At 45.2% G+C, this 14,725-nt stretch overlaps 1 protein-coding gene across 2 annotated transcripts in view; it reads right to left on the reverse strand.

Moving 5' to 3' along the window:
- LOC109995677 (zinc fingers and homeoboxes protein 2) overlaps positions 1 to 14,725 on the reverse strand; it is a 113,722-nt gene that overhangs the window by 8,823 nt on the left and 90,174 nt on the right. For both annotated transcript variants that reach the window (XM_020649489.3, XM_065948067.1), the window contains 2 exons: positions 8,721 to 12,022; positions 5,030 to 5,213 (listed from right to left, as the gene is read on the reverse strand). In XM_020649489.3, coding sequence (XP_020505145.2) covers positions 5,033 to 5,213; positions 8,721 to 11,677 — 3,138 coding nt within the window. In that variant the 5' untranslated portion in view covers positions 11,678 to 12,022 and the 3' untranslated portion in view covers positions 5,030 to 5,032. The remainder of the gene's footprint in view (positions 1 to 5,029; positions 5,214 to 8,720; positions 12,023 to 14,725) is intronic.

Consider the following 14,725-nt stretch of genomic DNA (forward strand, 5'->3'; position numbering starts at 1 on the left):
GATCAAATACAGGATCAGAGTGGATTTAGAACAAGAAACTTCACAGACAAGTTTTAAGGAGCTCTGAGATAGTGGTGGGCGATAGAAGGATCTAGGATCGTGAAGGATTTCAACGTGCTGACGATCTGCCAAAGCAGGGAGATTGTAGAACTGGGCTAATGTGTTTATTCTATCATGCTGCAGATCATGCTCCGACACAAACGCGTCTCCCTCCCTCCTTTTTTTGCTCTGCAGCGGTGAAAACAAAACTTAAAAGTAAAGTCCGCAAAAACAACTCCATCCCGGTTTTATGCAACTGTTCTGATATTTTTCCAAACCGACACGCCGTGAGCAACAGTTAACTTATGTGCAGAGTTTACACAGTTAAGTTTATATCTCGGATAGCGACACAAGAAACCGTTTAACGAGCCGGAGAGACGTTAACAGTCTGCTGAGAGTCAGACAGAGCGTAGCTCAGACAGACACTGATAGGAGATATAACCCCGGTGTTTAAAATGTTGCTGTCTGTGTTTTCTGCTCTCTCTCAGTTTTTAAAAGTTATCAAACTTCTCCACCCGAAGCTCACCTAATGTGATAACCAAATTTATAGGGATTACACTAAACGACGTTACACGTTGTGTGCAGCAGCCAGGTGAGAGTGAGTAACCATGGTGACTGTCTTTCTGTCTGTCTGTCAATCAACGATGTCCCGCCCCCTCTATGAATTAAACTCTTCTGTCAATAAAATTTACTTTGATCATGTGTCACAGAATGAACACATTCTGTATTATGTTTGATTATAACAAAACTAAAGTTAGTCCAATGATGTCATAAAAAAACAAAGCCTATGAACAAAGGCTGCAGAGCAGATATGAAGCTACAGCTGTAGGAATTCTGCAGGGCTAAATAGAACAGAAACACAAGAACTCAAAGTCTACATGTTTTTAAATGAATACATCACTGTGTGAAAATGTTCCTGATGAACATAAAAAGAGGACACATTTCTGAATCATAAATTCAAAGTGGTGAGGAAAACATTCAAATTGTGCATAAATATTGATCAAATTGAGGGAAACACATTTCTGTTGCTAAAAATGTTCAGGGGTGAGACCTCCAGACCGCCTACAAAGACTAAACTTGTCAGCACAGTTTTTGTGCATTTAAAAACATTATACAGGCAAATAAGTTTGGTTGAACTAGTCAGTAACTTACAAATTTGTCTAAAGATCAGTATGAAAAAAATTGTGATAAAATCGTGATCGTGATTTTGCAAAAAAAATAAAAATAGTGATATGATATTTTTCCCATATCCCCTCTACTCTGAGACTTATTTACACTGGTTGAAGAGGAGGAGGATATGTGACCTTTAAACTCTCTCTCAGTCAGGAGCCATGTTGGAAAAGTTCAAACCTGTCCACTTTATGATTTAATTGATTGAATCTTCACCATCACTTTTTACTCGTCTTCATGTTTCTTTGCAGCAGCTGTCTTTGTAATTAATTTCAGCGATGTAATGGTTTAATTTCTCGACACATTCTCCCCGGCTGCCTCCTTTAAAAGCTCAAAGTTGTGATGAGCAGAGAATCCGTCTGGCAGATGTATTTGTCATGTTGATAATGAGATTCTGAAGCGATGAGGAGTTATGAACATTTTAACGTCTTCACTCTAATTACCAGAGCGGAATAAGAAATGATCATTTTTTATTGCACTTTTACTTTCCCTGATTATTTCACTCTGTTCTTCTAAAAACAGTTTGATGAAGCTGCTCCAACCTGTTCATATCAGAACAACAAACCATGCAGGTTTAGCCTCTTTCAGCTTGTTTTGGATTCCTGACTGACCTGACCAACAGGCTGCTGAAGCTGATGGAATATTTACCTGTTCAAGAGACCACCTCTTAGGTTACCACCTCGGTATTTAGTGAAGATGAAAAGAAAAAACGGATGTTAAAGATGAGAGAAAATCAAACATTTATTCATCAGGTGGACACGTTATAGGGGACATATTCTGAAAAATCCACTTCTACAGTGTTTTTGAACATATATTTGGGTAACCTGAGTGTCCACTGACCCACAAAATGTGAGTGATGTCTACCGGGAAAATTCAGGGGGGGTCATTCCATTTAAAGAGACACACACACCAAAACGGAGCGTTCTGAGAGAGCTGGTTTATACAGGGTCACAAACTTCTTCTGGTGCTTGATTCATGTTATATTTTGAACAAAGCACAGCACAGATGTTTCATTTAGATCACAGGGGACTGTTTGAAAAGGTAGAAAAGGGGGATAATATGTCCTGTTTAAGGAATCCACTGAGATGAGGAGGGATCAGTTGTCAGATCTTATGAGAGATCATTAAAGAGTTCACCAGATTTTTCATTCGTTATCTCCCGCTTCAACTTCGCTGGCAACTCTTTCCAACAGGATCAAACAAAAACATGTAATCAAGAGAGTCATGGAGTAATACTCAAAGAAAAGTTGAATTTCTTGCTTAAAATTTTAACAGTTTTTGGCTGACAAACAGACGGCGCCCGCTGAGGACCTTTAACCGTACGTGTCACTGATGAGTGATTATCTTTCTTCAAAAGAATCTTTGGCCCCTTTTTTAAAAAATCAGGTAAAGAAACAGTCCCGTCCACGTCCTTGTTCATTGGCACTCGGCGGGATGAACCGCGTCTGCCTGGCTCTGGATGAGCTTCAAACAAAAACTACTTGAGCGTTTGGTCCATGAGAGACGATGCCAACAAACAAGGACTAAAAACAGAAAGATTAACGACAAGAAGAGCGAACGTGAAACCGTATTCAGCAGGTCTAATGTGGGGAATCAAACTCAAGAACTCAGAGAGATTCATCCTGACTCAGTGACAAAGGTGATCGCTCCACTTTATGGTTATTATTCAGGACCAGTGCTTCAACTGAACGCCACATTCCCCCGTCATTATTTACAGCACACATTGAAAGCTGCAGAGAGTTTGAGTGTGACTCTTAAACTGGAGCAGCTCTTCCATCATCACTGTTTGTTGGATTCCAGCTCCCACCTGCCGCAGCCAGGAATCTGTGAGCCAAGCCGATCGGGGAGAGCAGAACTCAGCCGCCACCGCCGACAAACTGGCACCTGAACTGAGCGTCTGGCTCAGCAGACGAGTGTGTGGCCACAGTCACAAACTGCCAGAGTTTAGATAGCAGCTCCTGCTAATTTATCATCCTGCTCACACAGTGATTCCGACCCACTGAAAACAAGACGCCACGCTCTCCGTCTGTCTGCGCCATCCACTCAAACATTACTTTTTTACCACCCTTATGTACCGCTCCGAACGCCGCCACATCCACCATCTTTATGTTTGACATTAAAAACCACAGAGCCAGTGAGGAACGATAAACGTTCAAACAGGGCGGGAGATTGTGGCCGTGTCCTCAGTTTGATACCGCTGAAAGGTGAGTTGACTTTTTGAGATGAGACCTTCATAAAGTGGCCTCCAGACCGGTCTGAAGACCAAGCCGGATTTCTTGAGCTACAACACCAGTGTTCAGAGAGTCGAGATGATGAACATGAGATCATACATAAACGAGTGAGACGATGTTTTTCTGTTTCACTTCATAGATTGTACGACTCTCATTTTACGCCAAGAATTTAAATATTTTTGGGACGCTGATGGCACATTGGTCAGTGCGCGCGCCCCATGTGAATGGAGGCTGTGGACCTTTTGGCGGGCCGCCCAGGTTCGGATCTGACCTTTGACTCTCTTCCCGCTTGTTGTTACCCACTCTCTCTCTCCCTGGTTTCTGGCTCTGTCCACGCTCCTTTCTCTACAATTAAGGCACAAAACGCCCAAAAATAAATCTTAAAATTAAAAAAAAATATATATATATATATTTTGTTTATTGGACCGGCACCAAAACATTTCACTTTGCATTGTTTCTGTGAATAAGTCTGTATGTGGTCAATAAACTCTCACAGTCTTTTTAAGACCTTTAAAGGGGCACTTGTGATGGTTAGTGTGCCCGCCCCATGTACAGAGGCTGTGGTGCTTAAGGGGGCAGTCGGAGTTCAGATCTGACCTGTGGCTCCTTTCACACATGTCATCCTCTCTCTCTCTCTCTCTCTCTCTCTCTCATTTATCGTTTTAACATATTTATATTTATTTGAGTAAATAAAATGAATTTCCTGCTTTAAGTCCAGAAGTCAGATTCCAGCAGGAAGAAGCCGCACAGAAACGACAGGACGACTTTGATTCATCCCGTCTTCGTCGTCTTTTTTTTTTTAAACAGCTGCGTATTGATTCCTGATTTCCGCTGTCAGACGTGGCGATGTCAGAAGTTGAATTTGTTTGTGTCGAGGAATTTATTTGAACAGATTCTATTTTTGATGAGCGGCGAGGAAACTTTCAATCTTCTGTCGGTGCGGAGACAGCCGAGGGAAGAAGCAGCAGACTCTGTCGTCACACTCTGCCCCAGGCGGGGGCTTTTATCTATCAAACTTTGGCCCCCTGGGGGGTCTGCTGCTATTTCAGGCCTCCAATAACGGCTCTCTCTCTTTTCCCAAAATTTTCCTGAAGTCCATGTTTGTTGCTGAGCGGTCGCAGCCAAAACTCACACAGCTACACACACAGACGGGGGACTGGCTGGAGCAGGTTTTGTTTGTTGCCTGGGATGGAGGTGTTGGCTTCAACACTGACAGACTGGGGACTGAAGGGGGGTAGGTGGGGGGGGGGACCAGCAGGGCCATTCTGAGTTAAATTACTGTTTTTACAAACCTGCAGACACATTCAGTCCGACTGACGAGGAGCAGAAGAAGACTTTATGAGAAATCTACACCAGGACCAGAGCTGGGGTACTAGTACTAGTCCACATGTAGACCCACACAGACCTCAGACCCTCACAGACCCTCACAGACCTCAGACCCACACAGACCCTCACAGACCTCAGATCCACACAGACCCTCACAGACCTCAGATCCCCACAGACCCTCACAGACCTCAGACCCACATAAGACAGGTCCAAACCAAAGACCGCTCTTGTTGTGGCGAGATAAACGGACCGAACACCCCTCACCGTTTATCCAGTCAGCCTCCCAGACGAGTCCTCGGACATCTTCCTCTCCCGGTCCAGGAGCAGCTCCCGTCCTCTCCTCAGGTGTCCGTCCTCCAACCAGCTTCCAAACATGTCCCGCGCTCCTCCCCCCACTCCGCCGTTCTGTCCCCCGTTCTTCAGCTCCGCCGCGGTCTGCTGCCTCAGCCTGCGGAGGTCAGAGGTCAAAAACGGACACAGTCAGAAAAACGAGAAAATGAAAGAAACAGATCTTAGCGAACAAAAGTCAAATAATATACAAAGTTGTTTTTTTTCTATTAAACTTTTCTTTAGAATCATCTGGCCGGTTTTCAAAATGTTGTAAAGATTTTTATACGTCGAGGACGAAGATCATTCGCTAAAGAAAAAGTTTTCATGCTCATCAAATATGTAAATTAAATCTTCTGTCAGTGTGTTCTCGTCCATCACAGACTTCATCTGTTGGCGACACGATCTTTTGAAAGCCCACTTCAAAATGGCGTTTGGTGAAAGTCAGGCACAAGTTGAACGGACATATCGGCAACATATTTGTTAATTTAAGCCGATTTCTCCTCCTCGGTGGTCTGAAGATTAGAGGAGACATAAACGTAACTTTCACATCTTCAAATTGTTTATTGACCTGAGAATTTTAAATAACCACCGCTGCCCCCCGACCTCTCTCTCTCCCTCTGTCTCGCTCGCTGTCTCCCTCTCTCTCTCTCGCCCTCCCTCTCACGCCTGTCGTTGAAACAGACGTTGTTCTTTTCAAGGTTTCGTTCTTCTTGAAGCGATCGATTGTTAAGATAACAGATATTAGTGAAAAAGTTTAAAAATGTTGAAAATGTTTACGACCTCGATCAACACGACAAAAAACCTCTGTCTCGAGGGGCTCCGGTGGCCTAGTGGTTAGTTCGCCGGCCCATTGTACAGAGGCTGTAGACCTCAGAGCTGGCCCAGGTTCAGGTCTGACCTGTGGCTTCTTTCCTGCCCCCCCACCGTCCTGTCTCTAATTATGGAGGCGTAAAAATCAGGTTGTTTCCTGATCGTAGTCTCTTCTGTTTTCTGCCTTTGTTGTGTATTTTCCTGCAGCACGATCAGTTTCTCGCCGACACGTCTGTGGTGACCTGTGCGTCCTTAACCAGTCCCTGCTCTCCCTCGAGGGGCTTCGTGTTGTTGTTGTTGTTGATTTCTAGTTGCCACATTAGCGTCATTTTCAGAACATTAACCTAGAACACTACAGGACTTTTATTTGGTCTACCTTCCCTTCCTGGAGCTTGGGACAACTTTCCCTGAATAACAAAGCCATTAGCTGGGAAACCAATATCTCCAGAATCATTTGGTGCGAGTTTATCCTTCCCAGGAGTGAGCTCCAGGTTTAGGCGCTGTTTTTTTTTTTTGGAAAGCTCCGCAGTAAAAACGCACACCGACATGTTGAAATCCTTCTGGTTCTTTGTTGCTTTGATGAACTCTGAGCACAACAAGCAAAGACGAGTTCAGCTTCTCTGAGAGTTCACAGATCAACTGATCTTCATCTTTTATGAACATCATGATTCTCAGTTTCTCCTCCTCCGTGTCTGACACAGTTTGTCTCCACTTGAGTTCACAGAGAAGTCTGACTTTAATTATTCCACTCGTCTCGTTAATCAAGCCGTCCTACTTCTGACCCCCTCGTGTTACTTCTGATTGAAGTCTTTGACCGACACTTTGGAAACGTTACAATCAGTGGCGTGGGGATTTTCAGTCATGGTCATTTATCCGATATAACGAACAAGAGGACAAGTCAAGATTCAAAGAGATCGATCACACCGGATCGCTTTCTTCAGGAGAGATCAAAAACAAAGAACAGGACGTTCGTACTCGAGTTAAACTTTGACTTAAATAAAAAAAAGCTGAAGATCAATAAAAATGATGAAACTTTAGAAACACGAGCTCTGAGAAGTTTAAAACATAAATGCTGAATCTGAGAAAGAGAAATACTCTGTCAGTGTTTCCAGTCATGTTTTAGATTATTAATTATTTTCATAAACTTTACATCCGGAGAATCTGCACAACCTCAGCTGAAAGGGTTGATGACATCAGAGAGAGAGAGAGAGAGAGAGAGAGAGAGAGAGAGAGAGAGAGAGGGAGAGAGAGAGAAGAGAGAGAGGGAGAGAAAGAGGGGAGAGAGAGAGAGGGAGAGAGAGAAAGAGGAAGAGAGAGAGGGAGAGAGAGAGAGAAAGAGGGAGAGAGAGAGAAGGAGAAAGAGAGAGAGAGAGAAAGAGGGAGAGAGAGAGAGGGAGAGAGAGAGAGAAAGAGGGAGAGAGAGAGAGGGGGAGAGAGAGAGAGGGATAGAGAGAGAGAGAAAGAGGGAGAGAGAGAGAGGGAGAGAGAGAGAGGGAGATAGGGAGAGGGAGAAGGAGAGAGAGAGAAAGGGGGAGAGAGAGAGATAGAGGGAGAGAGAGAGAGAGAGAGAGAAAAGAGGGAGAGAGAGAGAAGAAGAGAGAGAGGGAGAGAAAGATGGGAGAGAGAGAGGGAGAGAGAGAGAGAAAGAGGAAGAGAGAGAGAGGGAGAGAGAGAGAGAAAGAGGGAGAGAGAGAGGGAGAAAGAGAGAGAGAGAGGGAGAGAGAGAGAGAAAGAGGGAGAGAGAGAGAGAGAGAGAGAGGGAGAGGGAGAGAGAGGAAGATAGGGAGAGAGAGAGGGAGAGAGAGAGAGAGAGAGAAAGGGGGAGAGAGAGAGAGGGAGAGAGAGGGAGAGAGAGAGAGATAGGGAGAGAGAGAGAGGGAGAGAGAGAGAGAGAGAGAGAGAGAGAGGAAGAGGGAGAGAGAGAGAGAGAGAGAGAGGAAGAGAGGAATCCATCGATTGAAACTTGTGCAGTTCAGACGGCAGGAGCTTGTTAGCAATTTTTTGAAAATAGAAAGCAAGAAAAGTCTAAATATCGGGTGTGAAGAACTTCTATTGTTTGTTGCCGTGGAGTCAAAATGGTTTGATTTGCACCAGAATCATATCCAAGTTTAAAATTCTGGTAAAATCACTCAGACGCGGTCAGTCCTTATCTCGTGGTGCAGGTGATGGCGGGTATCTTGAGAGTATTTTGGCCGTGTGGTTTCATTAATGTTAATGTCCTGCTTTTGTGTTTGTTAATTTTTGTTAAATAACTCGTTAATAAATAATAATCGTGTCGGGCCTGTAAGCAGCTACTTTCTGTAAGGTGACTCTTCCATACTTTTTTAAAGATTTATTTTTGGGGCTTTTTGGGCCTTTAATGGAGAGACAGGACAGTGGATAGAGTCAGAAATCAGGGAGAAAGAGAGTGGGAAATGACATGCGAGAAAGGAACCACAGGCTGGATTTAAACCTGGGCCGCCGGCTTGGAAGACTTTAGCCTCCATACGTGGGAGGCGCGCACTAACCACTGCACCACCAGCGCCTCACTCTTCCATACTTAAAAAATAACCTTCAGTAGAGTTTATAAAGTCCTGGAGATACGCGTTGTGGAGTAAATTTAAAAGTAGAACAAAATTGAAATATCCGTGTTTGGGTTCTGAAAGTGGTGCGCCCTCAAAACGTCCCATGGAGCCTCCAAATCAGAACTTTGATCTTTTATGTTGCTTTACTTATTAACTTTTATCACACTAAATAAATAGGTACGTATATATTTACATTTGTATTTGATTCCAAACACTTAAAATCATAAATAATCATCGTGTGAATACGTTACCTGCCAGTAAACCGGTCGTGGAGCTCATTATGTTGTTGACCGCTGAGAGCGCGTTGCTCCATTATCCATCCCAGCTCCACCTCCAACACCTTACTGCTGCTGTTGTTGTTGTTGTTTGTTGGCGCTCCTTCCTGAAAACGCTGGATGATGCTGGGAGGGGCATTTTCAGGTGAGCACACAGGTTGCACCTGTCCTCCATTGACGCCATTGTTGTGAAAAAGTTCTGTCAGCTCCATGTTGCTGTTCTGCAACCGGCTGTCATTGAACCAGCGAGCGAGCTCTGTGCGAGCTGATCCTGTCCGACCCTCCAGCTGGCTGATCTCCTCAGGGGAAGGCCACCGTGTTTGAGCAAAATCGTCCTTGAGGAGTGCCAGAGATCGGCTATCAGGAGGCACTAAGCATGAGTTCTGGTTGGGAATGGAGGGAGCGATGGCGCCGGGAGCAATGATGGGCAGAGAGTGGGAGGTTGGAATCAAGCTCTTAAGATGGCCCACAGCGATGCTTGGTTTATGAACCCCGTTCAGCTGTAGAGTCTGTTGCTGCTGATGAAGTCGTTTCTTAGTTATGGCAGGAATGCCACCGGGGCCCATCCTCTTCGTGCCCATGGAGTTGAGAAGGGCTTGTTCAAGGTTGTCTCGTAGCGCACGGCGCTCCACAAACCAGCTGTCGATTTCCTGGTGGGACAGGAGGGTGGTGGTCGCCAGATTGCCCACATCGCTATGCGTTGGAAAACTGTTCCTCAAAAAGTTCTCCTCCAAGACCTTAAGCTGCTCCGCTGTCTTTCCTTTCATCCTCTCCAGTAAAGGAAATTGGGTCAGAACAGACGACTTTTGATGGAAATCTAGTTTTGACGCTGCTTGCTGGTCTGCGATGTCAAGGTGAATGACCCCATTGTTGGGAGCAGGGGAGATTTGACTGTGGGACCATCTGCCGTCCATACGAGACGTCCCGTTGGCCTCCGCCAGAGGAGTGAGGACCCTGTTTCCTCTGGGGTAGCTGGCTTTCAACTCTACTCCTTGCTGCTCCTTAAGTTTCTTGCTATCCAAATGGAAACCGGGAATCTGTGACGGGGATTTAGCTGGGGCCCGAATGGACTGGATGATGGTGGGCCTCCTTATCTGTGGGGTGTTAAGAGGAGGGGAGTTGGGCAGCTTTGAATCAGCAGCTGGCATAGCATGGGGACTCTGGTGTATTTCTTTGGAGGGGATGGCTGAACTCAAAGGAAGAAGTAACGAGTTTGTAAACCGAGGGGCAAATATAGGTGGGGGAACTAAAGTTGGCCTAGTTAAAGACTCTGGAAATACTAGAGAGGGTATGGACACCAAAGGTTTTGTTTTGGGGATTCCTAACGTAGAGATTGTCTTCCCTTTGGACAAAGAGGATGGTGACGACAATGATGATGGCGGTGGCATTAAAGGCACAGTAGCGGATGGCCTCTTCATCTCTGTGGTGACCAAAGGAACTGCTACAGGTCTCTTCATCTCCATTGGAACAGGAGGTGGAGCCATTGGGAGGCGGTCTTTCTGCGGAGGGGGAGGTGGAGGAGGGGCCATGAGGATCTTGTCGTTAGGGTCACCAGAATGAGGGGCAACAGCCATGATTGGCCTCTTGGACTCAGGGCCATAAACTGTCGTCAGGTGTGTTCGTTTAACTGCGGCGGGAGAGTGTATGGTGGAGTTCACACCAAATCCGTTCATAGAAGTTGTCCGTACGTGACTTAAATGTCCGACTGTAGTGTGGACAACTTGCTGCTTGGAGAATTTGGCAGACCGCTGAGACGTGGGGCTCGTAGGCAGGACGGTGAATGTGTGATGCGCAGGAGGGATGGAGCCGTTGAACATCTTCTTTCTGGCTTCTTCCACCTCCTCCGGGGACCAGGTGATTCCTTGCTTCAGCCGCTGGGTGGTGAACCAGACTTTGATCTGTTCCTCCGGGTGTTTGGAGGCAGCTGTCAGCCAGGACAGCTCTGCATGTGTCGGGTAAGGAAACTTGTTGAAGGATGTGATCAACGTCAAGTTGTCGTCTAAAGAAGGGTTATATTTGGTGGTGTTCAAGGGAACAGCTATTTTTGGTACAGAGTTAAAGTTGGGCGGACGCTGGAGCATGGGGGTGACATGGGAGAGCCCTTGCAGGATGGTGGGTTCAGGGATGATGACTGTTCCGTTGATGTTAACGGCGGTGATTTGATCCTTCTGGATCAGGCCGTCCAGCTGGGTTTTCAGTTCGCTCCCTTGATAGAATGACTGGATATTGTCTGGGCTTTTCACTGTGGTAGATATGCAGGGTGGAACCACAGAACTGCTCTGACCCTGCTCTTCTGTCTCCTCACATTCAGCTGAATTGTCCTTGCCTTCGATTGTCTGCTCTAAGATCGTCTGATTGTTGTTTTTTATCCTCTTGAACTTGAAGTTAGTCTCCCCTGGGTGCTGACTCTCATTGTGCTCTGTGAGTGAGTCAAACTTCTTGGTGTTGAAGTTACAGACGGCACAGAGGTACAACGGATTCAGAATGACGTTGGGGTGGCTTGAGTCCACATGCTCTTTAAAGTCATTCAGGTTCTGCGTTGAAAACGGGCAGTATTTGCACTCATACCCTCTGGGATGCTTCTGCTGGGACGCGGGGTCAGATTCCATTTCCTCCCTGTCCTTGTCCTCTCTGGGTTCCACATCTTCGATGACAGGGAGTTGGTTTTCTTTACCCAACTGCTCCTCTTGTTCTGGCGGCTCAGAATTCTGGTTTTCCAGTGGTTTTGGAAGTGTCTGCTGGTCTGGATTCTCCTGCTGAAGAGCTGGACTCTTCTCTGCAGATTCAGGTGATTTTATCCTGTCTTGTTCTGTCTCATTGGTGTCTGTCAATATGTCCATGTCCATCACCTCCTCAGGGTCTTCTTTCTGTTCTGGCAGGTTGCTGATGACCCGGACCATGCAGGGGGTGGACGACTTTCTACGACTGGACATGATGGCTGCTGCTGCTGCTGCTGCTGGTGGTTATGGTGGTGCTGGTGTTGCTGATTGCGTTGGAGATACTGTTGTTTTTGGCTGTTGCTGCTGCTGCTGGTGCTGGCCGAAGACGTCAGCGCGTCTGGTTTTGAGCGGACCTTATTGTAGTGGGTCAGAGCTGATGGTTGTGGATACTGGTAGGCGGGGGGAGCTTGAGTCTCCAGTGTGCAAGATGGAGGGCGAGAACCGGCTGACGGTGCCGGCCCAGGACCGGGTGTGCAGTAGCGTCTCCCGCTCACTGGCAGTGTCAGCTACCGACCTGGGCGTCATGGGAGGGCATCACAGACAGCAGCGGCACTCAAGCTGCGAGGAGACAAACAGAGAGAGAGAGAAAATGACATGTTAATATTGTTTGTGTTCAGCGAGCTGCGCTGCAGTCACTGGGGTAAAGACAAAAAGCAGAGAAAAATACATGTTAGAAAAACAAAGAGAGAAGTCATGTTGATATTGCCTGTGTGATGTGATGTGCTACATTTACCCAGAATAAGACAAAGAATAGTAAAAATGCATGATGGGCGATGACAGGAGGGCAAAACAGATAAAATGCTCTTTTAGAAACTGGTGAACAACACTTTTGGTTGAAAAAAGTCTGTTTTTTTATTTTTAAAGAAGTGAGATTAACATATTACCGAGGATGAAACAGAAACATCAACAGAGATATTGACTCTCGCTAAGGTCAGTTTTACATGAAATATATGCAGCATGCTGTTTTCTCCGGAGCTGTGCATCAGATGTTTTTTTTTTTTTTTTACAAAGACACGAAGTTGGATAACAAATACATCCATAAAAACCTAAATATTATTCTAAATAGTAAATATTTATGACTAAATAAGAAACAAAGCCTCGAACATTTTGCGAAAAACATCTTTAGAGTTAAAAAGGTAGAAAGCTGGGGTGCCGTTTGATCAGATACAGCTGACAGCGGCCCGGCAATGAAAGAACTAACTAACGTCATGTTGTGATTCAAGTATTTTATATCCTGGTTGGTAGTGTTGTAGTCAAGACCACACTAACCGAGACCAAGACATACCCGAGACCAGAGTGCTCCGAGACAAGACCATGACCAAGACCATTACACGGGGAAGGTTACAGTCGTAAACTACAAATAAATTGTATTTATAAAGTTATTTGTTATTTTAGAAAGAGGCGTTTTCCTTCTGATCTCAGTGATGACTTGGAGAAACAGTGGTGGTCCAAGTCAAAAAAGACCTTCAAAAAGTGGTCTTGAGTCCAATTTACAGTACGACAACACTACCGGTTGGTTAACACAAATATGGGGCGTCAATACTTTCTGTCCACTCTGGGTGTTGAAAAGATGCTGAAGTCGTCTTGTCACTAAAATTGATTTATTCAGAAAATAAACAAAGATCCGTCTCATATCAGGGTTTGATGAATGGACAACAGAAAGGACGAGGAGTATTTTTGGAAACAAATATTAAGACGAGTGGATTTTAGAGGCTGGTACAGGTATCAGTGTTTCATAATGAAAAGATGATGTTTCTGACAACAAGCCCACTGGTTTTGATTTCTGAAGAGCTGTCAGGATGATGTTTTGCGGATTAATTTTATATCTCCGAGCTGAAACAATTAGTTGATTGATCAGTCATTCAACAGAAAGTTCATAAGCAGCAGTTTGATGAATCAACTTAAAGTTTTCATTTCAAGACCAAATTCTGAACACCAATTTATTCTGTCTTGCCAAACTTTGCTGCTAAAAATGTTGTTAAAGGTCCAATCAGTGAGATGTGTAGTGAGTGAAATGATAGTGACCTTACTATATGATCAGACATTAAGGAAACTAAAGGCCACACAAAAGTTACTTAGAGTCCTCCAAACCGAAACGTAAGGAAACCTTCAAACAGACCCTGAACAGTACTTTTAACGGAGTACAGTGGTAGACTACAAACGATGATCGGGTACCTAGAAATGATGTTGCGTTGGTCGGGGAGTTTTTGGGAACGTAGTGCTGCATCAAAGATCTGTATCGCCGTCTTGAGACACTAAGGGGTCATAAAAGACGATATCGTTGTTTGTTCTGCAACAGCAAATCAAAGTCCTGATAAACCAGACGATATTGTCCTGCAAGGTCGTCCTCTCCGCTGTTGTCCAATCCTGGTTTGAGTTTGATCACTGGTCCTAAACACAGGAGCGTTATTGGTCCGGCTAAATCAGAAGATCACAGACGACAGCGTTTGCTGACAAAGCCGAGACCAGAAGTTTAAAAAAAAAGGGGAGTGTGAGTGACAACTTGAAGCGCCTGAAAATTACAACGAATCCGAGTGCCACTTAATCAGGGCACGCTGTTCCAGGCCAATCACATGTAAATGCAATAAATTGAAGCGTCCACGGCAACTACAAAAGCAGGAAAAAAAAAGTCTCCAAACTCCAAAAGCCATTAAAAAGACATTAAGCGTCTTTCATAGACTCGGGCAAAGACAACTTCACAGGATAATTACCCTGTAATCATGTAATAAGAGAGACTCAGTGATGAGATCTCCTGACAGCTATCATCCACACAATGGAAGAGAGAGAGAGCGAGAGAGAGAGAGGGATGGAGAGAGGACGAGGAGGAGAGGGAAGGACAGGTAGACGGAGACAGACAGGAAGAGAGGGAGAGGAGAGGGTGGAAACAAAAGGACAAAGGGAGAATGCAGGTAGAAGGGAGGGAGGACGAGTGATATCACCAGAGAGATATTTGTGAGATAAAGGAAAAGAGAAAGAAAAGTTTCACGCTGATGAAAGAGAATAGACACAAAGCAGAAGATGTTTAAAGTAGGCCATGGCCTGGCAGACAGACAGAGAGAGGATACGAGGAGGAAGACGAGGAGGACGAGGAAGATGAAGAGAGAGGAGACAACTAGGAGGAGGACGAGGAGGGAGGAAAGAGGAGGGAGGAGGGAGGAAAGAGGAAGAGAGCAGAGACAGTGAAAGAAAGAAAGAAAGAAAGAAAGAAAGAAAGAAAGAATGCAACAAGGATGAGGAGGGAGGAAAGAGGAAGAGAGAGGA

The sequence above is a fragment of the Labrus bergylta genome, chromosome 19, assembly GCF_963930695.1.
Source record: "Labrus bergylta chromosome 19, fLabBer1.1, whole genome shotgun sequence".
Classification (NCBI taxonomy): domain Eukaryota; kingdom Metazoa; phylum Chordata; class Actinopteri; order Labriformes; family Labridae; genus Labrus; species Labrus bergylta.